This window comes from Oncorhynchus nerka, linkage group LG9a (assembly GCF_034236695.1).
Source record: "Oncorhynchus nerka isolate Pitt River linkage group LG9a, Oner_Uvic_2.0, whole genome shotgun sequence".
Lineage (NCBI taxonomy): Eukaryota > Metazoa > Chordata > Actinopteri > Salmoniformes > Salmonidae > Oncorhynchus > Oncorhynchus nerka.
Window position 1 is genome coordinate 39,326,946 of NC_088404.1, and position 26,135 is coordinate 39,353,080.

At 41.2% G+C, this 26,135-nt stretch overlaps 1 protein-coding gene across 1 annotated transcript in view; it reads right to left on the reverse strand.

Moving 5' to 3' along the window:
* Nucleotides 1-3,939: 3,939 nt before the first annotated feature.
* Nucleotides 3,940-26,135, reverse strand: part of LOC115134762 (neuritin-like) — a 34,669-nt gene continuing 12,473 nt past the window's right edge. The window contains exons 2-3 of the mRNA XM_029668957.2: nucleotides 13,045-13,195; nucleotides 3,940-6,960 (exon numbers count right to left, since the gene is read on the reverse strand). Coding sequence (XP_029524817.1) covers nucleotides 6,663-6,960; nucleotides 13,045-13,195 — 449 coding nt within the window. The 3' untranslated portion in view covers nucleotides 3,940-6,662. The remainder of the gene's footprint in view (nucleotides 6,961-13,044; nucleotides 13,196-26,135) is intronic.

Here is a 26,135-nt window from a genome sequence, read left to right on the forward strand (position 1 = left end):
AGTTCCAGAATATCCAGCATAGCGCTCCGGAGGTAAGCCGGGTTCTCGGGACTCTGGCGTAGGCTGGGAAGAAGCGCCGCTGGTGGCGGGATTGCTGAGAGTCCAGGGAATTACTGGTGTGGCTTGCTGCCTTGTAGGGAATCCGTGGAATTGCTCCAGCAATGTATCGAACGCATGGTCGTGGCGTTCTTCCAGGGTATGGAGGCATTGCAGTAACTCCTCGTGTCTTCCAATGGTGGTTCCTTACTGGGAGACAGCATTGTGGAGCTAGTGTGAGTCTGCTGGGTCAGTCATGGCCAGTTCGTACTATCAATACTCAGGATATGACCCAGATGCAGACATAGGAGGCAGATAGTACAGTTCTCAATCATGTATTATAACACGGGGCAAAGGGCAGGTCATGGACAGGCAGAAGTTCCTAATCAGGTCAGAGTCAAGCAGGTACAGGACGACAGGCAGGTACAGGACGGCAGGGAGGCTCGGGGTCAGGGCAGGCATAAATGGTCAGAACCGGGAGAACTAGGAAACAAATACTTGAGAAACAGGAAAACGGGAAAGCACGCTGGTAAGACCTGACAAGACAAGACTAACTGGCAACAGACAAACAGAGAACACAGGTATGAATGCTCAGGGGATAATGGGAAAGATGGGCGACACCTGGAGAGGGGTGGAGACAAGCACAAAGACAGGTGAAACCGATCAGGGTATGACAATGGTTTCATTTTGTGGACGAGTTGGCCATTCTACTTCAAATTTTCATGCTTAAAGAGAATAAAACTCTCATTATTCAGTAGGTCAGCTTGCTCCCAAAGCCCAAATCCCAAGTTATACACTTGATGTTGTTCACTGGGGCTGAAGCCAAGCTTTCCAAAATACCCCTAGCTGAAAACAAAATCACTCTCATCTTCAGCCAGTGGCTTCATAAAACATAACCTTAATTGAACCTCTTGTCAACGGGTGGGGTTTTCTGATAGATCAGAACAGCAAAGCCACAGAGAGGAGGGTAGCAAGAGCCAGAGAACACCCTTGGTTGTCCACAATCAATCAGTCTGTGTTAGGATTACTGCATGCAGTGGTTTTTGCAGGGGAGCACTGGCCGTGGGTGGGCAGGGTGTGTAAAGAACTACTGATCTACAGGGTTGATCTCTTACATTTCTTAACAGCATAATTTGATCCATAACTGCAATAAAAAGATCAGAGAGATAGAGGTTCCAGATTTGAAGCCTGATATACATTTGAACCTTGAGGGAGGGAAGTGTGGATGATGCATTTGTTATGTGTCAAACATAACATCTCATTTTCTAATATGATCTGCGCATGAACTACAATGCTCTATGTTTACATTCTGTACATGTCAGCATTTGTCATGTCATGAATTAATAATCTGTCTGTACTTACAGTCTATGGTATAGGAATATGGTGTGTGCTGGGACAAAGTCTCCTCTATTCATTTAACTGGATATGGTTTTCTGTTTACTGAGGCAGCTGGGAGGCATGAAATATTAACATATAGTCTTCCAAATAACCAGGAGCAAGTTTGCATACCTCCCATCTTCACACCAAATCTCAATCTGAAGTCCTGTAGTTGTGCAGGAAGGTACCGTATCTGTCCAAATCTCAGTCACTGAACACAAGACAACACTCAGTGCACTAAAGCCATCAACTAACTCGCAACACCAACATTTACGTTTGATATTTAATCAAAACTAAAGAACATCTTTGAAGTCGTCATTAGTTGGCTGGCTTAAGTACACTGAGTAGAACATGTAAAACCCTCTGAAAGTAAATGCAGATTCAGCATCAGTCATCGCCATTTTATTGATTATTTATAAATGTAGCAAAACATACTTCATACAGACAGACACAGTGAAAGTGAAAAGAATTTGAACCAATGTTGAAAACTCAGTCCAACAAGACCGGAACACTCTGTGGATGGCTTTCTGTACAAAAGATACGCTTCTACTGAAGATTGTCAGTACACACTATTCAATTGAATGACATATATTGGGATGTTGTTCTCCCAAGCCCAGTATCTCTGAACTTGGTCCAGTGTGTGGTCTGTCCATAGTGGAAAAACCCCATAGATGAATGTCCCTCAGAGGCGTATTCATCCCCGGGGCTCTAAATAAGCATTCTGTTTGATGGGCTGCCTTTAGGATGACAGTATCACATATTCAAAGGGAGGAATGTATAATCTGTTGAATTTGCACCCTTCGTCTCATCTGCTTCTATCTTTGAGAGATGTATGGTCAATGTAGTACAATGAGATTACAGACAGAATGGTTTCTTCCTTTTCAACACATCATAAAAAGAAAGAGTGCACAGTTGTACATGCCAATCATACAGAGTCCCAAGCATATAACACAACACTTTTGTTCTTTAAAACTGCTAGTTCAGAACTATACAATTCAGGTACATTAACATCATATCTATGCAAAGAATAATGATGCTTATGAGCTGATGTATACAGGAATGAAAAAGTATTTTGAAAGCAAGATAACAGAGAGGCAGGCATAAAAGTCATAGCTTTTATTCACCAAGTCTTATTACACTGGCACAATGCACACAAGCAGATACATACACGCACACACACACATACGCACAGACACACGCTCGCACGCAAACACACACAATTTAGAAATAGAGAGTTTGCCAACAGCCTAAAATGTGTTATCCACTTACCTAAAATGTTGCAGTGTTAGCTGATGTTATAGCCAGACAATATTCTTTAAATATTTAAATTGGGTTAATAATCAACTAAATCCACTTGATATATTTTACAATGCAGATGAAAATAGATTTCCTTCAGGTTTTCACTCCAGTTTACTACCGCTTGCCTGACCATCCCACATAACTTTGCTGCATTAGCAAACAAGATTAATTGCCAATAAAAAATGCAAATCCACTGCAAATCCAAATTGACCGCTAAAGCTGTTGAGTAGGGCAAAGCAAGTAGAAAACATGAACTTTTTAAAAGGTACAGTAACATTTCCAACATGGTAGTTTATCTCAGACGTACATTCAATTAGTACTAGGTTTTAAACGCAGCTAACTTTTCATGTCATGGAGTCAAACAGGGGTTATCCTCATGGTGCTGAGTATTATAAAACAAAAGTCCTTCAGAGTAAAACCTAGCTTATTTCTATACCATCCATATTTCTTAAACACAAATAACTCAATATAATTATAGGTTATTCTAGACTTGAGCTAGACAACAGACAATAAGAAGTGATGTTGAATGTAAGTTAAGTGGTTTATCTGTTCATAAACTCTGTATTAAACACACGGGATGACTGCACCGTTGAGCAGTGGCAGCGAACTGCCTCGACCTGGGTATACTTCATTATGCTTGCCTGCAGGTGAGTTCTATTGTTTTACAGGTTTTACTCTAAGTAATCCTCTCAGTAATCCTCAGTGAGTCTCAAACTACATTTTAAAGAATTGCCTTCAATGCTACAAAACATCCCACAGTGCTCTCTGATTGAATAGCAACCTGACAAACTTAGGATACAGTGTTTGAGACGTTGCTGTTAAGCCTTGCCTGGTAAGGCTTGAAGACTCTTTCTTGGGTTCCAGATGTTTGAGGTTTATGTGCTCATTTACATTCTAACCTCAGCTCTCCCAGATAGCATCCCCTGGAACCATACTATTCAACTGAACAGTTTAATTCCAAAACACTGTATATCCATTTTCAGAAATGTTTGTAAATTAGCTTATTTCTTTTCAAAGAGTTGTGTGTTTCTACCTCATCTTATCATGACATGGGGTTGTTAAATTACAGAAATGTGTTTGTTTGAGACCTATCACTAGATGGATTTATTTCAGAGAGACAAATAATACATTTTGGTTGCAAAACGAGATATACACTGGGGTCCGAAATAATTAACACCCTTGATAAAGATGAGCAATGAGACATGCTAACCTCCCCTGTTATTGCTAATGGTGAGAGGTTAGCATGTCTTGGAGGTTTGATCTTTGACTCTCTGTAACTTTCTCAATTATCATTAATCACAATTCATTAAGGATTACCCATAATCATGGTAAGTGTTTAGAAACATGTTCTATTCTTATTTATAATAAAAGTGAGTTGAAAATGACTCAATACATTATTTACCATTCATTTCTATTGGGCACAAAATAATCTAAAACATAACCAAAACTAACTGCAAATGCATCCAACAAGTTTGTAGTAACAAGCCTGATGTTGTCATTGCATGCTAGGAATAGGAACAAATGCTAAATGGGAACAAATACTCAACTTTTGACTACTTTATTTATAAGAATCTTTAGGGATGTCAATCATTTTGACTCCCACCTTTTTGAGAAAAAAATGATTACTTATTAAACTAAATCTCTTTCTTTGAGAAATTGTGTTAGTATAAAATATAATTTCCACATTTTTTGGAGCATACAATATAGTTCATTACTTGAATTATTTATTTTATACATTCATTATTTACTTTATCAAGGCTCTCAATAATTTCAGACCCCATTGTATCCGCCTCCCTCTCAGAGAAAAGAGTAGTACTGCAAGGTTTTACACAGTCAAATGTGACATATAATTATATTTTTATTAAAGAACTGTAGAAATGATACATTTGGGACATTAATATTTAAAATATATATATATTAAAACATTTATCAATACCGTAATATGAGATCTAGGCTCTGGTTAAAATTAGTGCACTATATAAGGAATAGGGTGCCAAGTACTATAGCATGAGATTATTTATTATGTGTTGAATTGATATGTTAAATATACAGGATACGAACATTCCATTCCAGCTAAATAATGGATACAGTGGCTTGCGGAACTATTCACCCCCCTTGGCATTTTTCTGATTTTGTTGCCTTACAACCTGGAATTAAAATGGATTTTTTGGGGGGTTTGTATCATTTGATTTACACAACATGCCTACCACTTTGAAGATGCAAGATATTTTTCCTTGTGAAACAAACAAGAAATAAGACAAAAAAAAACAGAAAACGTGAGTGTGGATAACTATTCACCCCACCAAAGTCAATACTTTGTAGAGACACCTTTTGCAGAAATTACAGCTGCAAGTCTCTTGGTGTTATGCTTGGCACATCTAGCCACTTGGATTTTTGCCCATTCTTCAAGGCTAAACTGCTCCAGCAATCTTTAAGTCATACCACAGATTCTCAATTGGATTTAGGTCTGGGCTTTGACTAGGCCATTCCAAGACATTAATGTTTCCCCTTAAACCACCCGAGTGCTGCTTTAGCAGTATGCTTAGGGTCATTGTCCTGCTGGAAGGTGAACCTCCGTCCCAGTCTAAAATCGCTTGAAGACTGAAACAGGTTTCCCTCAAGAATATCCCTGTATTTAGCGCCATCCATCATTCCTTCAATTCAGACCAGTTTCCCAGTTCCTGCCAATGAAAAACACACCCACAGCATGATGCTGCCACCACCATGCTTCACTGTGGGGATAGTGTTCTCGGGGTGAAGAGAGTTTGCACCAGACATAGCGTTTTCCTTGATGGCCAGAAAGCTCCATTTTAGTACCTTCTTCCATATGTTCGGGGAGTCTCCCACATGCCTTTTGGTGAACAACAAACATGTTTGTTTATTTTATTTTTAAGCAATGGCTTTTTTCTGGCCACTCTTCCGTAAAGCCCAGCGCTGTGGAGTGTACGGCTTAAAGTGGTCCTATGGACAGATACTCCAATCTCCTCTGTGGAGCTTTGCAACTCCTTCAGTGTTATCGTTGGTCTCTTTGTTGCCTCTCTGATTAATGACCTCCTTGCCTGGTCCATGAGTTTTGGTGGGCGGCCCTCTCCTGGCAGGTTTGTTGTGGTGCCATATTCTTTCCATTTTCTTATAATGGATTTAATGGTGCTCCATGGGATGTTCAAAGTTTAAGATATTTTTTTATAACCCACCCATGATCTGTACTTCTCCACAACTTTGTCCCTGCACTGTTTGGAGAACTCCTTGGTCTTCATGGTGCCGCTTGCTTGGTGGTGCCCCTTGCTTAGTGGTGTTGCAGACTCTGGGGCCTTTCAGAACAGGTGTATATGTACACTGAGATCATGTGACAGATCATGTAACAGTTAGATTGCACACAGGTGCACTTTATTTAACAAATGTATGTATGTAACTTCTGAAGGTAATTGGTTGCACTAGATCTTATTTAAGAGCTTCATAGCAAAGGGGGTGAATACACATGCAAGCACCACTTTTCCATTGTAATATTTTTGAATATTTTGAAACAAGTTATGTTTTCATTTCACTTCACCAATTTGGACTATTTTGTGTATGTCCATTACAATGAAATCCAAATAAAAATCTATTTAAATTACAGGTTGTAATGCAACAACATGCCAAGGGGGTGAAAACTTTTGCAAGGCACTGTAAGTAGCGTTTTGCAACAAAACTCATTGTAATACACATCTAAATTCTATGAATAAAAAATCTGAGGACAGTAGTATTGTACAAACATATAAAGTTATCCATAGAGATGATATGTGTGTATGAAATGAATACACTACACAGATGAGGAGCTGCCAATCTGAACGTGCAGCTAGAAATATATGCAACTCCTTTTTAGTACAGAAAAAAATATGAGTGACTTATTGATACTGTCTGTTTGTACATGTCCTCTATGAGTTCCTCCCTGCCCTTCACTCTGGTCATGTCTATAGGCTAGGCAACAGCAGCAGAAAAGACAGACATGAGGGGAGCAATAAGAAGGAGGCAGGACCTGGACAGTGGGCGTGTGCTTTAAGAGACTCCTGGCTAATCTCTTCCTGGTTGGACGGGCTCAGGGCATCAGCGTTGGCAGCTGGTTGGTCACGACTGGAGCACATGTAATACAGGTTTCCAGAAAACTGCATCTTCTTGGACTCCTGTCGCAAAGACTCCCAGACAGCAGAAGCCTCATCCGGACACCAGGCCATCGCCACGTTTGCACAGTCATGAAACTCATCCCAGGACCTGTAGGGGATGGAACAGAGATGGTCACATACAGTGCCTTTGGAAATGATCCAGACCCATTGACTTTTTTTTACAGCCTTATTCTAAAATGTATTAAATAAACAATTTTCCTCATCAAAAAAACAAAACAAACATCAATACCTTATTTACATAAGTATTCAGACCCTTTGCTATGAGACTCGAAATTGAGCTCAGGTGCATCCTGTTTCCATTGATCATCCTTGAGATGTTTCTACAACTTGATTAGGGAACGAGAAAGGGGTATACCTAGTCAGTTGTACAACTGAATGCCTTCAACTGAAATGCGTCTTCTGCATTTAACCCAACCCCTCTGAATCAGAGAGGTGCGGAGGGCTGCCTTAATCGACATCCACGTCTTTGGCGCCCGGATTGAGTCCACCTGTGGTAAATTCAATTGATTGGACATGATTTGGAAGGTGCACACCTGTCTATACAAGCTCCCACAGTTTACAGTGCATGTCAGAGCAAAAACCAAGCCCTGAGATCGATGGAATTGTCCGTAGAGCTCTGAGAGTATTGTGTCGAGGCACAGTTCCTCTGTGAAGATGGGAGAACCTTCCAGAAGGACAACTATCTCTACAGCACTCCACCAATCAGCCCTTTATGGTAGAGTGGCCAGATGGAAGCCACTCCTCAGTAAAAGGCACATGACAGCCCTCTTGGAGATTGCCAAAAGGCACCTAAAGACTTGCAGACTGTGAGGAACAAGATTCTCTGGTCTAGTGAAACCAAGATTGAACTCTTTGGCCTGAATGCCAAGTGTCACTTCTAGAGGAAACCTGGCACCATCCCTATGGTGAAACATGGTGGTGGCAGCATCATGCTGTGGGGATGTTTTTCATGTTTTTCATGTTTTTCAGGGACTGAGAGATTAGTCAGGATCGAGGGAAAGATGAACGAAGCAAAGTACAGAAAGATCCTTGATGAAAACCTGCTCCAGTGCGCTCAGGACCTCAGACTGGGGCGAAGGTTCACCTTCCAAATGGACAATGACCCTAAGCACACAGCCAAGACAACACAGGAGTGGCTTCGGGACAAGTCTCTGAATGTCCTTGAGTGCCCAGCCAGAGCCTGGACTTGAACCTGATCGAACATCTGTGAAGAAACCTGAAAATAGCTGTGCAGCATTGCTCCCCATCCAACCTGACAGAACATGATAGGATATGCAGAGAAGAATGGGAGAAACTCCCCAAATACAGGTGTGCCAAGCTTGTACACCCAAGGGCCTCAAGGCTGTAATCGCTGCCAAAGGTGCTTCAACAAGGTACTGAATAAAGGGTCTGAATACTTATGTAAATGTGATATTTCTGTTTTTTTTCTCATTTCTAAAAACCTGCTTTTTCTTTGTCATTATGGGGTATTGTGTGTGGACGGGAAGAGTTGGAACAAGAGTTGGAACAACACCACTCATAATCATCTTATATTCACATTCCCTGTGTACAAGTGCAGAAAGGCTAAACTTGCACTGTATTTGGATATGGGCCCATGGTCTTAACTCAACCCTTAAACAGCACATCTGTTGGGGGCTTAGGGCATCTGTTTATCGTACACACAGGAGACCTTGAGGGGAATGGGTGAAACAAAGAGGAAGCAAAATGCAGCCTTGCAAAGTCCCAGAGTCACATGTGCAGTAGAAAACAGCAGAGTAACAGCAGGTGAAGGGCAGCTTGTTAGCAATATCTCCCTCCAGTCTATTTTCTGATTAAAATAATAAAGGATTGCTGAGGTGTTAGATTAAACACTTGATCTGAAACATACACTGCATGCTAATGCATAAACAAACCAAGCTCACGGCCCAGGAAACAAGGACATTACCTGTACCTAGTAACATCAGATTTTCCTTAATTTTTATTCTATACTCAAGGTAAACTCTCCTAGCATTCCATAGAGAATACTGACAGTGGTGCAGCCTTGGCCTAGATGCAAATCTGAGACTTTTATCCAGTAGGGAAAATATTGCCTCTCTACTAACTGCCTTTCCCTAACAGATTTGACCACATTCCTAGGAAGAGTGAGTGTGTGTGTGTGTGTGTGTGTGTGTGTGTGTGTGTGTGTGTGTGTGTGTGTGTGTGTGTGTGTGTGTGTGTGTGTGTGTGTGTGTGTGTGTGCGTGTGCGTGTGTGTGGATGCGTGGAATTGTGCATGTGTGCAGACGTATGTAAGTTTACTGAATGGCAGGATTAGTACCTTAATTAGTACCTTGAGGAATGTGACCAAAATAATAACATAATTGTAATGACCACTATATATACCTGAAGACAACATGTGTTTCTCCAGCTCCTCAATAGTGAACAACAACTCCCGACAGGACCTTCCTACATTGATGCAATGTTTTCTGGGAATGGGTTGATCGTGATGGGGTGATGCATCTTTCAGGGGGGTCATACCCTAGCTCAACAACAACAATTTAAAATGGCTACTACAAATATTCAAATCCAGATTAAAAGGCAAATGCAGTTTAGAACCCTTAGGACTTTAGGACCATGCAGACGTCTGGGAGCTGGAGGGAAGGCTGTTTATGGCTGGCTAGCTTTATGGAGCGCTTGTCGATGCAACTGTAGGGAACAGCGCAACATTTTCTCCAAACAGTGCTGAGGTAAAGATGGCTGTACTTTGGCTAGGTAACTGCTGTTTGACTTGATATGAAACTGAACTAGAGTGTAACCCCGGTGCTGAACTAGTGCGTAGCAGCTAATGTGTTTGTAGAATGTTAAGTCCCTAATTGACTGAGGAGAATGAAGCTACAGCAACAAGTTGATGATGTCTGGAGTCAAATTTGGCTTGTTTTTGATGTTCCCCAAATTGCAGTTTAGAGTGTTTTAATATGTAGAAATTAAGTAAATGAGTTTCGATTTTATAAAAAATTCCTTGACATAATGTTAAGATGGATTACAGACGCATGTATAAATAGAATGGAAGACAGAGATGGATAAAGAGAGACCCTCAATATTTAATTAGGCACTCCAATATGCCTCAAGCAAATGGGAAGTGCTTTCAGGATGTTAGAGATAGCTGGGGTATAACCATGAAGAAGAAAGAGAGAGCTGGGGTATAACCATGGAGAAGAGAGAGAGAGCTGGGGTATAACCATGGAGAAGAAAGAGAGGGCTGGGGTATAACCATGGAGAAGAGAGAGCTGGGGTATAACCATGGAGAAGAAAGAGAGAGCTGGGGTATAACCATGGAGAAGAAAGAGCTGGGGGTATAACCATGGAGAAGAGAGAGAGAGCTGGGGTATAACCATGGAGAAGAAAGAGAGAGCTGGGGTATAACCATGGAGAAGAAAGAGAGAGCTGGGGTATAACCATGGAGAAGAGAGAGCTGGGGTATAACCATGGAGAAGAAAGAGAGAGCTGGGGTATAACCATGGAGAAGAAAGAGAGAGATGGGGTATAACCATGGAGAAGAGAGAGCTGGAGTATAACCATGGAGAAGAGAGAGAGAGCTGGGGTATAACCATGGAGAAGAGAGAGCTGGGGTATAACCATGGAGAAGAAAGAGAGAGCTGGGGTATAACCATGGAGAAGAAAGAGAGAGCTGGGGTATAACCATGGATAAGAAAGAGAGAGCTGGGGTATAACCATGGAGAAGAGAGAGCTGGGGTATAACCATGGAGAAGAGAGAGAGAGCTGGGGTATATCCATGGAGAAGAAAGAGAGAGCTGGGGTATAACCATGGAGAAGAGAGAGCTGGGGTATAACCATGGAGAAGAAAGAGAGAGCTGGGGTATAACCATGGAGAAGAGAGAGAGAGAGCTGGGGTATAACCATGGAGAAGAGAGAGGTGGGGTATAACCATGGAGAAGAGAGAGAGAGAGCTGGTGTATAAACATGGAGAAGAGAGAGCTGGGGTATAACCGTGGAGAAGAGAGAGCTGGGGTATAACCATGGAGAAGAAAGAGAGAGCTGGGGTATAACCATGGAGAAGAGAGAGAGAGCTGGGGTATAACCATGGAGAAGAGAGAGCTGAGGTATAACCATGGAGAAGAAAGAGAGAGCTGGGGTATAACCATGGAGAAGAGAGAGCTGGGGTATAACCATGGAGAAGAAAGAGAGAGCTGGGGTATAACCATGGAGAAGAGAGAGCTGGAGTATAACCATGGAGAAGAGAGAGAGAGCTGGGGTATAACCATGGAGAAGAGAGAGCTGGGGTATAACCATGGAGAAGAAAGAGAGAGCTGGGGTATAACCATGGAGAAGAAAGAGAGAGCTGGGGTATAACCATGGATAAGAAAGAGAGAGCTGGGGTATAACCATGGAGAAGAGAGAGCTGGGGTATAACCATGGAGAAGAGAGAGAGAGCTGGGGTATATCCATGGAGAAGAAAGAGAGAGCTGGGGTATAACCATGGAGAAGAGAGAGCTGGGGTATAACCATGGAGAAGAGCTGGGGTATATCCAGGAGAAGAAAGAGAGAGCTGGGGTATAACCATGGAGAAGAGAGAGAGCTGGGGTATAACCATGGAGAAGAAAGATATAACCATGGAGAAGAGAGAGGTGGGGTATAACCATGGAGAAGAGAGAGAGAGAGCTGGTGTATAAACATGGAGAAGAGAGAGCTGGGGTATAACCGTGGAGAAGAGAGAGCTGGGGTATATACATGGAGAAGAGAGAGGTGGGGTATAACCATGGAGAAGAGAGAGAGAGCTGGGGTATAACCATGGAGAAGAGAGAGGTGGGGTATAACCATGGAGAAGAGAGAGAGAGCTGGGGTATAACCATGGAGAAGAGAGAGGTGGGGTATAACCATGGAGAAGAGAGAGAGAGCTGGAGTATAACCATGGAGAAGAGAGAGGTGGGGTATAACCATGGAGAAGAGAGAGAGAGTTGGGGTATATCCATGGAGAAGAAAGAGAGAGCTGGGGTATAACCATGGAGAAGAGAGAGCTGGGGTATAACCATGGAGAAGAGAGAGAGAGTTGGGGTATATCCATGGAGAAGAAAGAGAGAGCTGGGGTATAACCATGGAGAAGAGAGAGAGAGCTGGGGTATAACCATGGAGAAGAGAGAGAGAGCTGGGGTATAACCATGGAGAAGAGAGAGGTGGGGTATAACCATGGAGAAGAGAGAGAGAGCGTTGGGGTATATCCATGGAGAAGAAAGAGAGAGCTGGGGTATAACCATGGAGAAGAGAGAGAGAGCTGGGGTATAACCATGGAGAAGAGAGAGGTGGGGTATAACCATGGAGAAGAGAGAGAGAGCTGGAGTATAACCATGGAGAAGAGAGAGGTGGGGTATAACCATGGAGAAGAGAGAGAGAGTTGGGCTATATCCATGGAGAAGAAAGAGAGAGCTGGGGTATAACCGTGGAGAAGAGAGAGAGAGCTGGGGTATAACCATGGAGAAGAGAGAGGTGGGGTATAACCATGGAGAAGAGAGAGAGGGTTGGGGTATATCCATGGAGAAGAAAGAGAGAGATGGGGTATAACCATGGAGAAGAGAGAGAGAGCTGGGGTATAACCATGGAGAAGAGAGAGCTGGGGTATAACCATGGAGAAGAAAGAGAGAGCTGGGGTATAACCATGGAGAAGAGAGAGAGAGCTGGGGTATAACCATGGAGAAGAGAGAGAGAGCTGGGGTATAACCATGGCGAAGAAAGAGAGATCTGGGGTATAACCATGGAGAAGAGAGAGAGAGCTGGAGTATAACCATGGAGAAGAGAGAGAGAGCTGGGGTATAACCATGGAGAAGAAAGAGAGAGCTGGGGTATAACCATGGAGAAGGAAGAGAGAGCTGGGGTATAACCATGGAGAAGAAAGAGAGAGCTGGGGTATAACCATGGAGAAGAGAGAGAGAGCTGGGGTATAACCATGGAGAAGAAAGAGAAAGCAATGGAGATATTGAAATAGAGGTAAAGATCTGGTGAAGCCCATCGTTCAATGGTAATTCAATTATAGGTCACAGTGTTATGTCAATTTCTCTTTTCAGAGTGTGTGTGTGTATGTGTCTATAAATAACATATAGATGAGGGGATTTGTATCTACTGTAAGTTCATAATCATTGGTCTTGGTTCATCTGTCAGTGACTGTAGGGCTATAATGTGTGTGTGTGTGGGGGGGTGCTTACTTGCAGATGGTGTGTATCTCCTGTGTGTCCTCATCTTTCTGGGCACTGTCGGTCAGGCTGTCTCCCAGAGCCATCAGACACTGAGCGAAGCCCTTATAGATGGAGTGACACCTCCTGGTGGAGGCAGCAGAGCTGGGACAGGGGCCGACGACTGGACGGAGACACAGAGACATACAGTATACCATCAGCACTCTCTGTATCCCTGGCTCACATTGGGGAGAAATGAGCATTCAGAGAGTTCAATATTGCCAAGCACAGGACTTCTGAGTGTTTTTTGTAAACGTGTTTGGTTACTTTAAACAAGTGGCAACAAAGCTCTGTCTTGTACAAGGCTTGACAAACCTTGGATCCTCTATAGCTGGATCCTCCATATGTATACTACATGACCAAAAGTATGTGGACACCTGCCCGTCGAACATTTCATTACAAAATCATGGGCATTAATATGGAGTTGGTCCCCCCTTTGCTGCTATAAGTCTCCACTCTTCTTGGAAGGCTTTCCACTAGATGTTGGAACATTGCGGGGACTTGCTTCCATTCAACCACAAGAGTATTAGTGAGGTCAGGAACTGATGTTGGGCGATGAGGCCTGACTCGCAGTTCATCCCAAAGGTGTTCGATGGGGTTAAGGTCAGGGCTCTGTGCAGGCCAGTCAAATTGTCCACACCGATCTCGCAAACCATTTCTGTATGGACCTCGCTTTGTTCACATGGGCATTGTCATGCTGAAACAGGAAAGGGCCTTCCTCAAACTGTTGCTGCAAAGTTGGAAGCACAGAACTGTCTAAAATGTCATTTTATGTTGTAGCGTTAAGATTTCCCTTCAGTGGAACTAAGGGGCCTACCCCGAACCATGAAAAATAGCCCCAGACCATTATTCCTCCTTCACCAAACTTTACAGTTGGCACTATGCATTGGGGCAGGTAGCGTTCTCCTGACATCTGCCAAACCCAGATTCCTCCGTCGGATTGCCAGATGGTATAGCGTGATTCATCACTCCAGAGAAGATGTTTCCACTGCTCCAGAGTCCAGTCTTGCTTTACCCCACTCTAGCTGACGCTTGGCATGGCGCATGGTGATCTTAGGCTTGTGTGTTGCTGCTAGGCCATGGAAACCACTTTCATTAAGCTCCCGACGAACAGTTATTGTGCTGACGTTGCTTCCAGAGGCAGTTTGGAACTCGGTAGTGTGTTGCAAACGAAGACAGATGATTTTTACACGCTACGCACGTCAGCACTCGGTTGTCCCGTTCTGTGAGCTTGTGGCCTACCACTTCACGGCTGAGCCGTTGTTGCTCCAAGACGTTTCCACTTCACAATTTTAGCACTTACAGTTGACGGGGGCAGCTATAGCAGGGCAGAAATTTGACAAACTGACTAGTTGCCACATTGGAAGTCACTGAGCTCTTCAGTGAGGCCATTCTATCGCCAATGTTTGTCTATGGAAATTGCATGGCTGTGTGCTCGATTTATACATCTGTCAGCAACAGGTGTGGCTGAAATAGCCGAATCCAGTCATTTGAAGGGGTGTCCACATACTTTTGAATATATAGTGTGTGTATAGCTGTACATCTTCAGCTCTCCTGGCATTGAGAGACATGGTTATGTTCCTTTGTCAGCCTATTTCAGATAGAGTACTTAAGTCCTTGAAATCAGCATGGTTTTACACAATCCAAACTAATTGAATCTGAACAGCATGATGCACTGTGCCAACAACCAACCTTGAAGGTGCACACTCCAGAAAGTCCATGTGTGAAAAATAAGTTTGGAAGGAAAGTGGCCCTGAAGCATGTCAGAGGGGTACAGGCTGTAGTGTGAGTGACCCAGATACAACTTAATTTCAAGATTGCATTTAGGCTACATATGAATAATTTTAATATGAAGCAACTAGTGCCTGTAAGCCGTGTGAATATATACATTTTTTTAAGTGAGTCATGAGCCCACTCAATAACCCCAAACTGCTCCTTTACAGACCTCTATCTCTCCATCCCCTCTCTCCTCCCATGCTACTCCCTCCCACTGTAATCCAACCATTTAAAGGCGAACCCTCAAAGAAGCTAATGGGATTAAGTGAGGTAAAACTGAGGATGGTAATTGGGTTAGACAGCAGATCACCGGGGCCTGTATCCACAAAGCGTCTCAGAGTAGGAGTGCTGATCTAGGATCAAGTTCCAACCTGTCTATATAATCTTATTCGTTATGATCTAAAAGGTTAAACTGATCTTAGATCAGCACTCCTACTCTGAGAGGCTTTGTGGACACAGGCCCAGAAGGCCCATTCTCTTCTGGTCCCCTGGGAAGAACATGATTAATATTTAATAATTATGACTTTTCCGGCCTCCTTTTTTTCCTGTTGATTTCGGGCAATGTTTGGCAGTGGGGGTCTAAAGATGATTGGTTTCACTCATCCTCATCAGAATTTTATGAAGACAGAGAGAGAGCAGAGAGATTGACAAATGATTGCATCCCACTGCTGGCTTGCTTCTGAAGCTAAGCAGAGTTGGTCCTGGTCAGTCCCTGAATGGGAGACCAGATGCTGTTGGAGGGCCAGTAGGAGGCACTCTTTCCTCTGATCTAAAAAATATCCCAATGCCCCAGGGCAGTGATTGGGGACACTGCCCTGTGTAGGGTGCTGTCTTTCGGATGGGACGTTAAATGGGTGTCCTGTATCTCTGAGGTCTTTAAAGATCCCATGGCACTTATCGTAAGAGTAGGGGTGTTAACCCTGGTGTCCTGGCTAAATACCGTCACCTAATCATCCCCAGCTTACAATTGGCTCATTCATCCCCCTCCTCTCCCCTGTAACTATTCCCCAGGTTGTTGCTGTAAATGAGAACATGTTCTCAGTCAACTAACCTGGTAAAATAATGGTTAAAATTAAATTGAGCCAAGAGAGATAGGGACAGTATAAAGAACTAGAGGGAAGAGGAAATTAACAAATGCACTGTCTATTGAGCAAGTTAAAACAAAGTCTATGTTGGTCGGAAAAACACCACAGTTGTCCAGCCCAGTGGTTCCTCATATAAGCACGTTGCTACTTTCCCCAATAGAAATGTGTCTTAATTGAACTCCAGCATCATGCTATATCCCAGCACCATCCCGTGTCCCAGCCAGGTCTGGTTCAATATGCATCCTATACAGGGCAGCAGATACTGTAGGCTGCTTTTGAGCCTAAATGTAAATATTTGATAGCATGACAGAGCCTGGGGGAATCCACAGAGCATTCCTATAAAAAAGCAGGAAGTCTCAAGTCAGACAGACATGACTGATGAAGAAACCACAGACTTAACTGATGTAGTAGTTTCAGCCTAAAATAACATTACATTACTTTTCTATCCATTCTGGTGTATTTTCATCACACTGGTTTTGCATTGATCATTTACCAAACTCCCCCCTCTCCATCAATAAAGATTGATGAACATGTGCACATCTAGCTACGTGTTCGTTGAAGGTTAGGAATCTAGTGATTTTTCTGTGCAGATCTTTTCTTTCAAGACGATTGGCATCATGAGAAAAAAACAGAGTTAAAGTGCAGATATCGATATTAAAAGGATAGAGGGAAAAGTTCCTATAAGTTCTATATGTCAGGCATCACAGCCATACCATCTCTAGCACATCGTACAGTATAGACAACTGGATGCCAAAGGCACTGTATCATTTTGTTTTCCTGTCATTACAGCAATGTTCCAGGGGGCTTGTTACTGGAGTTTCTTTGACTCACAGTGCTACTGCACATCAGAACTACCACGGTGGAGCCTTTGCTTCATTGTATTGACCTCCCTCTTCCACTTGAAACCTCAGTAATGAACTGGCCCGTAAACCAGGGTAAATCGCTTCTTCTTTTTTTTACCGTTATTTAACCAGGCAAGTCAGTTAAGAACAAATTGTTATTTACAATGATGGCCTTCCCCAGTCGTTGTAGCTGCATGCTATGAGAGTGGAGCACAGAGATCAAGGGGAGCAGTTGGAAGGATTCAGCAAAAGACTCACCAGTCAGAGCTGCTTAAAACACTGCTGCTTATTCGTATTACTGCTCCTGATAATCCTCACATAATTGCTGGTCACTACCCAAATGAGAGAGCTTATGGTCCCGGGGGAGTTTGTAAGACTTTCAGGAAACACAATATCTATAATCTGTCCTGCTATATAATACAGAGTAAAAATGAAACAGAACAGCATAATGAGTTGAACTATACTGTACCAACATAATGTTTTGCATATGTTGTCTAACATGTGCTCCCTTAAAACATCAATATAGCAGGAGATGTTTTGAAGTTTGGAGGAAATACACACATGAAAAACAGAATAAAGTTGTATTTATAAAGGTCCATTCTGCATCCCTCCATATATTATTAACCTCTGGAAGCAGAAAAACAGAATAGGCAAGAGAAAAATAAAAAGTGCCCTGTAATAAGTGGGTCTAGACTAGGTACCCCAGCCGTCGGGCATACGCCAAATAAAAATGTGCTAGATTTTTATTTCACATATTCAAACAGTCCATTTATATTTTCCAACGCGGCTATACATTTGGGTGAGGTTTCTTTCTCTCCTGAGTAGCCTCGTTTCACTGCCAAAAATAAAGTTAAACCATCTAGTGTTCAGTGAAATAACAACACAATGTCAAATACAGGTCGCCTAGTCGAATAATTAACATCCAATCACATTAGATGGTTTAATTAAGACAACTTAAGAGTTGTAACATGTATAAACGCAACAGATACCGTTAATAAGAAGGGGCTAGAAGCGTCTTATATGGTGAGATACTGAGTGGCTAGGACAGGCAAGCCCCATACTATTGTGGAGGACTTAATTCTTCCTGCTGCTGCAGATATGGCTGGGACAATGCTGGGGGAAAAGGCCAACAAAAACTATACAGACAACGACTCCATCAAACAACACTGTTCCATGACGCATCTGTGACATGGCAGGAGATGTTTTGAAACAATTACTGCTTTGCATAGAAGCCAGTAAATTCTATGCGTTACAGCTGGAGTCAACAGACATGGCAGGCCTGGCACAGCTCCTGGTATATGTCCGTTATGTTTATGGGGGGGTCAATTAAGGAAGACATCCTCTTCTGCAAACCACTGGAAACCAGGACAACAGGAGAGGATATTTTTTAAAGTACTGGACAGCTTTGTGACATTAAATGGACTTTGGTGGTCAAGATGTGTTGTTATCTGTACTGATGGCGCAAAAGCCATGACAGGGAGACATAGTGGAGTGGTAACGTTCGTGCAAGCAGTTGCTCCCGACGCTACTTGGGTACACTGCAGCATCCACCGGGAGGCTCTTGCTGCCAAGGGAATACCTGACAGCTTGAAAGACGTTTTAGCCACTACAGTGAAAATGTTAAAGCAAGGCCCCTGAACTCTCGTGTATTTTCTGCATTATGCAATGATATGGGCAGCGACCATGTAACGCTTTTACAACATACAGAAGTGCGCTGGTTATCAAGGGGCTAAGTATTGACATGTTTTTTTTAATTGAGAGACGAGCTTAAAGTTTCTTTACTGACCATCATTTTCACTTGTCTGACCGCTTGTATGATGACGAGTTTCTCACACGACTGGCCAGTCTGGGTGATGTTTTTTCTCGCCAAAATGATGTGAATCTAGGATTACAGGGACTCTCCACAACTATATTCAATGTGCGGGACAAAATTGAGGCTATGATTAAGAAATTGGAGCTCTTCTCTGTCTGCATTAACAAGGACAACACACAGGTCTTTCCATCATTGTATGATTTTTGTGTGCAAATGAACGCAAGCTTACGGACAATGTCAAATGTGATATAGCGAAGCATCTGATTGAGTTGTGTGCAAAATTACGCAGATACTTTCCCGAAACGGACGACACAAACAACTGGATTTGTTATCCCTTTCATGCCCTGCCTCCAGTCCACTTACCGATATCTGAACAAGAGAGCCTCATCGAAATTGCAATAAGTGGTTCTGTGAAAATTCTATTTAATCAGAAGCTACTGCCAGATTTCTGGATTGGGCTGCGCTCAGAGTATCCTGCCTTGGCAAGTCGTGCTGATGCACTGATGCCCTTTGCAACCATGTACCTATGTGAGAGTGGATTATTGGACCTCACTAGCATGAAAACTAAATACAAGCATAGGCTGTGTGTTGAAAATGATTTAATGAGACTCTCTCCAATACAACCCAACATTGCAGAGTTACGTACATCATTTAAAGCACACCCTTCTCATTAACCTGTTATTCACAATTTTTGATGAAAAAATAAGGTTTTATATGTAAGATGACGAAATAAAGAGCATAATTATTGATTATTATTATATGATTATTTGTGCCCTCGTCCTATTAGAGCTCTTTGTCAGTTCCCACGAGCCGGGTTGTGACAAAAACTCACACGCATTCTTATGTTTAATAAATGTATCGTATAGTGTGTGTGTCTGGCCGGCTTACAGTGATGGCAAAAACAATATTTGAGACTACTAGAGGGGGTACGCAGCTGGTGGTTGAATGTTTGAAGGGGTACGGGACTATAAAAAGCTTGCGAACCACTGGTCTAGGCGACCCACCTGGCAGACTGACGGGCTGAGTCTTTCTCGGTACTTGTACATCTCTATTCGTGAATATGCAGCTGTTGCCCCGGCGCAGTGCTGAACTAGCTGAATTGGTGCTGATGTCTGCTGCACAAGTGCTGCAGACCATTCTTTCTCGTGTCAATTTCTGAATGATGCCCTTCTGATGATCCCATACACAAAATGTTTTGACACCTTTAAAAATAAAACAGAACTGAGAGTTCAGAACCATTTAGGTGTACATTATGATCTCATTTAATTTTACTTCCTACCGCTGGTTGTTTACTGTGTTTATGTAGAAAGTGAGGAAATGCCTGAAGAAAACACTACGAATCTCAGTGGCCTCTTCGCCGATGCAGGTTATCTGTTGTTTATTTTAGCTTCCCCAAAAAAGGTGTTTAATCAAACTACAAACTTTTAATCAAACTACAAACTTGTGTATCCTCCTTGCTCGCACACACTTTATCAGTTCTGCCCACAAATGTTCTATAGGATTGAGGTCAGGGCTTTGGGATGGCCACTCCAATACCTTGACTTTGTTGTCCTTAAGCTATTTTGCCACAACTTTGGAAGTATGCTTGGGGTCACTGTCCATTTGGAAGACGCATTTGCGACCAAGTTTTAACTTCCTGACTGATGTTGTTCAATATATCCACATAATTTTCCATCCTCATGGTGCCATCTATTTTGTGAAGTGCACCAGTCCCTCCTGCAGCAGGCACCCCCACAACATGATGCTGCCACCCCTGTGCTTCACGGTTGGGATGGTGATCTTCGGCTTGCAAGCATCCCCCTTTTTCCTCCAAACATAACGATATTCATTATGGCCAAACAGTTCTATTTTTGTTTCATCAGACCAGAGGAAATTTTTTCAAAAAGTACAATCTTTGTCCCCATGTGCAATTGCAAACCGTAGTCTGGCTTTTTGTTGGCGGTTTTGGAACAGTGGCTTCTTCCTTGCTGAGCGGCCATTCAGGTTATGTCGATATAGGACTCATTTTACTGTGGATATAGATACTTTTGTACCCGTTTCCTCCAGCATCTTCACAAGATGAAAAGTGCAAATCGCACCAAAGTACGTTCATCTCTAGGAGACAGAATGCGTCTCCTTCCTGAGCGGTATGACAGCTGCGTGGTCCCTTGGTGTTTATACTTGCGTACTATTGTTTGTACAGATGAAAGTGGTACCTTCAGGTGTTTGGAAATTGCTCCCAAGGATGAACCAGACTTGTGGAGGTCTACAAAAAATATTCTGAGGTCTTGGCTTTTCTATTTGATTTTCCCATGATGTCAAGCAAAGAGGCACTGAGTTTGAAGGTAGGCCTTGAAATACATCCACAGGTACACCTCCAATTAACTCAAATTATGTCAATTAGCCTATCAGAAGCTTCTAACGCCATGACATAATTTTCTGGAATTTTACAAGCTGTTTAAAAGCAGTCAACTTAGTGTATGTAAACTTCTGACCCACTGGAATTGAGATACAGTGAAATAATCTGTCTGTAAAGAATTATTGGAAAAATTACTTGTGTCATGCACAAAGTAGATGTCCTAACCGACTTGCCAAAACTATAGTTTGTTATCAAGAAATGTATTTGTGGAGTGGTTGAGAAATGAGTTTTAATGACTCCAACCTAAGTGTATGCAAACTTCCAACTTCAACTGTAGTTTAAAAAAAATACTCTCCACAGACTTTTTTTTGTTAATCTGTTAGGGTTCTTGCTCTGCCAGTGACATTGTATACATGAGAATCAGTGTAGTAACCCTTAACAATAAGTTGTTCTTATACCTGTGTAGTAACACTGACATTACGACTGGAACTTACATAATGCTTAAGTAATTGTCATTATGAAACTAAAACTAATTAGATACCAATCAAAAGTATAATCTAGTATCAGTGTGTAGCCCGTGGCACCTAGCTGGTATGAGACAAGGTGAGCATGTAAATAAATATCGAAGGTGGAACTCTCCAGTAGCAGTATCTGTTCCACCCAGAGTACAGGGAACAGTGCATATTCCCTCTCACGAAAGTTTGTCGAACTTTTGGTCAGCTTACTTTTGTTTATTTTTCTGTGAATACTTCACCACGCTGCTTTCTCAAGTAAATGACAGCCCTCGAAAATAATGATTTGTGTTGAAGTAGCCTCTGCCAAGTCCCCAACAACTGGATGTTCCGGTATTCAGGGGAAATGGAAAGAGCCTGTGAAGCGACTTCCGCTTTTGGACGTTAACGAGGCGACGCTCCATATTGCTAACTCCTCCTCCACATTTACTGGATTGGTTGAACAGAAGGGTTGTTTTCTTATCGCCAAGACCAGTATGTAGGGGGATCTAGTTTCAGGCGTTTCTTTTATTTTTTAAATATTTTTTAAATATTTTTTTTTTATTTTTATTTTTTTATTTTTATTATTATTTTTATTTTTTTTATTTTTTTATTAACAACAAATCAATACATAAAGCACATGAGGGAACACAAGCATACATAGATTACAAACAATGGACAATCGAGCTAGGGGGTACAATATCACATTACAATTACACAAGGACCTTAAGGGACATGCATATACTTACAATTCCAACAGCTTTTTTGTTAGTAGAGCATTTAACCGTCTTAAAATACAGTTCGATTTCTTTTTGTAGGGTACGAAAATGTGGTTTTCTGTTTGTAAATTTACATTTGTGTATATGAAATTTGGCCAAAAGAATAATGAAATTAATTACATAACAATGATTCCGCTTATTTCTATTGTATGTAAAGAATCCAAACAGTACATCTCTCCACAATAGTGTAAAATCTTCATAAATGTGTTCAATTATAAACCTACTGATGTCTTGCCACAGTTTTCTTACATGCATACAATGCCAAAAAAGATGCACAACTGTTTCTGGGTGGTCGTTACAAAAGGAACAATTTGAGTTGATGTTTTCCTTAAACTTCTTCATATAGTGGTTGGCAGGATAATATTTATGAATAATTTTAAAGGAAACTTCCTTAATTTTGTTAACAAGTAGGTATGTTTGTGGCAACATCCAAACTTTTTTCCAACAGATATTATCAATAAATCCATTCCAATAAGGCATGACATAAGGTATAGATACAACATCCTGCTGAAACAAGGATCGTATCGCTCTGTTGTTGAATGGACTAAAAGAGAAACAAATCTTTCCTACTGATGAGTCAACAGGGTCAATAGAAGGTAGGCTCTGAGGGTCAGGTCTTGACATGTTCTTGAATAACATAGCAACACCTGAGGGAATGGCATCTAAAACAATTGCAAAATCTTTAGGTGTTACAGGGACCTTGTAAAGTGATAAGAATTCTTTATAACTGAGTAAAAAACCCTCTGCATTTACCAGTTGGCTCACCAATAGGATATTATTTCTGAACCAATATTCTAAAAACAGAGAGGTATTTTTATACAATATATCCCGATTATTCCATATATAATATCTGTGTGGAGAAAAATTGTGTTTATAAATTAAGGACCATGACAAGAAAACCTGCCGATGAAAAGCAGAAAGTTTCACTGGAACTTTGTCAATATTATAATTGCAAAACAACATGAAGTTAAGGCCACCAAAAGTAGAGAAGACATGATGAGGAATAAAATTCCAGATAGAAGTGGGTCTTCTTAGGAATTGCTTTATCCAATTGATCTTGAAAGTATTATTTAAAGTAGTAAAATCCAGAAAATTCAGTCCACCATTCTCATAAGTGTTCATTACAACAGTTTTCCTAATGTAATGGGTACGGTTTCTCCAAAGAAAGTTGAAAAGCATCTGGTCTATCTCCTTGCTTATTTTACAGTCAAGATATAAAGATAGAGCACCATATGTTAGTCTAGAGATACCTTCAGCCTTGATTATTAGGACTCTACCTTTTAAAGATAAGTCCCTCTGTAGCCATTGATTTAGTTTCTTCTGGGTTTTTTTAATAAGAGGGTTAAAATTTAGTAAGCCTCTAGACTTCTGATCCTTTGTAATGGTTATGCCTAAATATGTAAGTTCTTCTTTTACTGGAATACCATAATATGAAGGTGTCACACAATCTTTGACAGCCATGAGTTCACATTTCTTAATGTTAAGATATAGACCAGACGCTTTGGAAAAGGATTGTATCACATCAAGGATTGATCGATATGGGAATTTGGTTAGCGTCTTTCAGAAAAAGTGTAGTATCGTCAGCCAGCTGGCTTATAATAATTTCTTTACCAGCTATGGAAATACCTTGTACAGGACTATTATTTAAAGAATTTGCAAGAAGTTGGGTGATTAATAAAAACAGGTACGGAGAGATAGGACAACCTTGCCTAATTCCTCTCTTTAACTCAAATCTAGGTGAGGTGCCATATTTCAATTTGATAGAGCTGTTACCATTTGCATAGAGAGTCTTAATAGCCTTACAGAAAAAATCCCCAAAGCCAAGTCTCTCAAGGGAGTGGAAGAGAAACTGATGCTCTACTGTGTCAAATGCTTTATAAAAATCTAAAAATAATATGAAGCTATCCTCAGTTATTAGGTCTGAGTAGTCAAGTACGTCTAATACTAGTCTGACATTGTTAGAAATATGTCTGTTCCTCATGAAGCCAGACTGTGTTTCATCAATGATTGCATCCAAAACTTATTTAATTATTTTTGCAAGTAGTGAGGCTAATATCTTATAGTCATTATTAAGAAGACAAATTGGACGCCAGTTATCAATGAGCAGCACTTCTTTTTTAAGCTTAGGTATCAGTGTTATTAACCCCTGACTCATTGTAGGAGGGAGAACATTGTTTTTAATACTCTCTAAAAAGACTTCAAATAGGAAGGGAGCTACTTGTTCAGAAAATAATTTGTAAAATTCTGATGTAATTCCATCAACACCTGGTGATTTATTGTTCTTTAGATGTTTGATAGACTCTATAATCTCTTCAACTTTGATGGGTTCATCACACTGTTTAGAACATTATTCAGTGAGTTAAAAAACATATCTGTGGACTCCTGACAGTACGTAGAGCTATACAATTTTCTGTAAAAATTGCTGCAGTATTTAGCGATTAATTTTTGGTCATCTGTAATAACACCATCAATGTTTAACTTATGGATAGTGTTATTTTTAGAGTGAAATTTCTCAAGTCTAAAGAAATAGGATGAATTCTGTTCTCCCTCCTCAATCCATTTTTTCCTAGATCTAATAAAGGCTCCTTCTGCTTTTAATTTATATATATTATCCAGTTTATTTTGTAACTCAATTAGTTCCATCTTCTCCTCCCCCAAGAGGTCGGCTGGGGACCTCTGAGAAAGGGAAGTTATCTTAATGATCACCTTTTCCTCCTCAGCTCTTCTGGTCTTAGCAAGTTTACTACCATATTTTCTAAGATATTTGGACACCTCAAATTTAAAGAGCTCCCAGTTCTTGCAATAAGATTTTTCTTCACAAGCCCTTTCCCAAAAGTGTGAGAGCAGATCTTTAACCTCAAATGTAACAATATCATTATTTAATAATGAGCTATTTAGCTTCCAGTAGGATGCTCTACCAGGGTTCGTATCAGGGGTAAATATTTTGATATCAATGTAAATAGCCTTATGGTCTGTGAGGGGAGTAGTACAAATATTTGTAGTAACACACTCACTATCAATACATTTGGATATAAGCCAAAAATCTATTCTGGATTGTCTGGAGCCTGTTTTGTTACTCCAAGTGAATGATCTTTCGGCCGGAAACCTCTCTCTCCATATCTCAGTAAGATCAAACTTTTCCATAAAAAGTATTAAACCCAAATTCTGATTGGTTGGCCTACCTGGGGGCCATCTATCAGTTGAATTATCTATTGTAATGTTAAAGTCCCCTCCTATCAATAATAACGAATTGGGAAATTTAGATAGCCAATGAAGTATATGTTTCTCTATAGATTCAAGCAACTCATCATTCTCATGTTTGGTGTTGTACCCGTAGAAGTTTACAGTAATGAGTGTAATGTCATTGTAACTGATCACAAGACAAATAAAGTGACCAAAGAGGTCACATTCCGAGTGTAGAATATTACCACCAAAGGTATTTTTCATTGTAGTGACACCAGCAGAGCGTTCAGATCCATGGGAAAGCCAAATATCGTTGCCCCACTGTGACCTCCAGAAGTTGGCATCAGCAGAAATTGAGTGAGACTCTTGAAAAAAGCAAAAATCTGTTCGAAATTGTTTAGCAAATAAAAATAAGGCCTTGCGCTTCACACTGTTTCGTAACCCCCTAGCATTAAGAGATAATATAGACAAAGACAAAACAACAAAGATTATATAAAAGTATAAACTGTAGTAGGATGAGTCAAAGACGTAGGAGCAGTGAACGTAAACGATAAGGAACCGAGATCTGCACCATTTAAGTCAATTTAAAGTGAAAATAGCTTATTCCATAACCTTTGAAATTCAACTCAACTGGAAATTATGTTCAAGACCAAACCAAGGGTTCTTGTGGTAAGAGAGACTAAAAACCCTCTTTAGTGTAATCAGGAACTATTCTGAGAAATAAAACAAATAATAATTAAAATAAAAGGGTACCTAC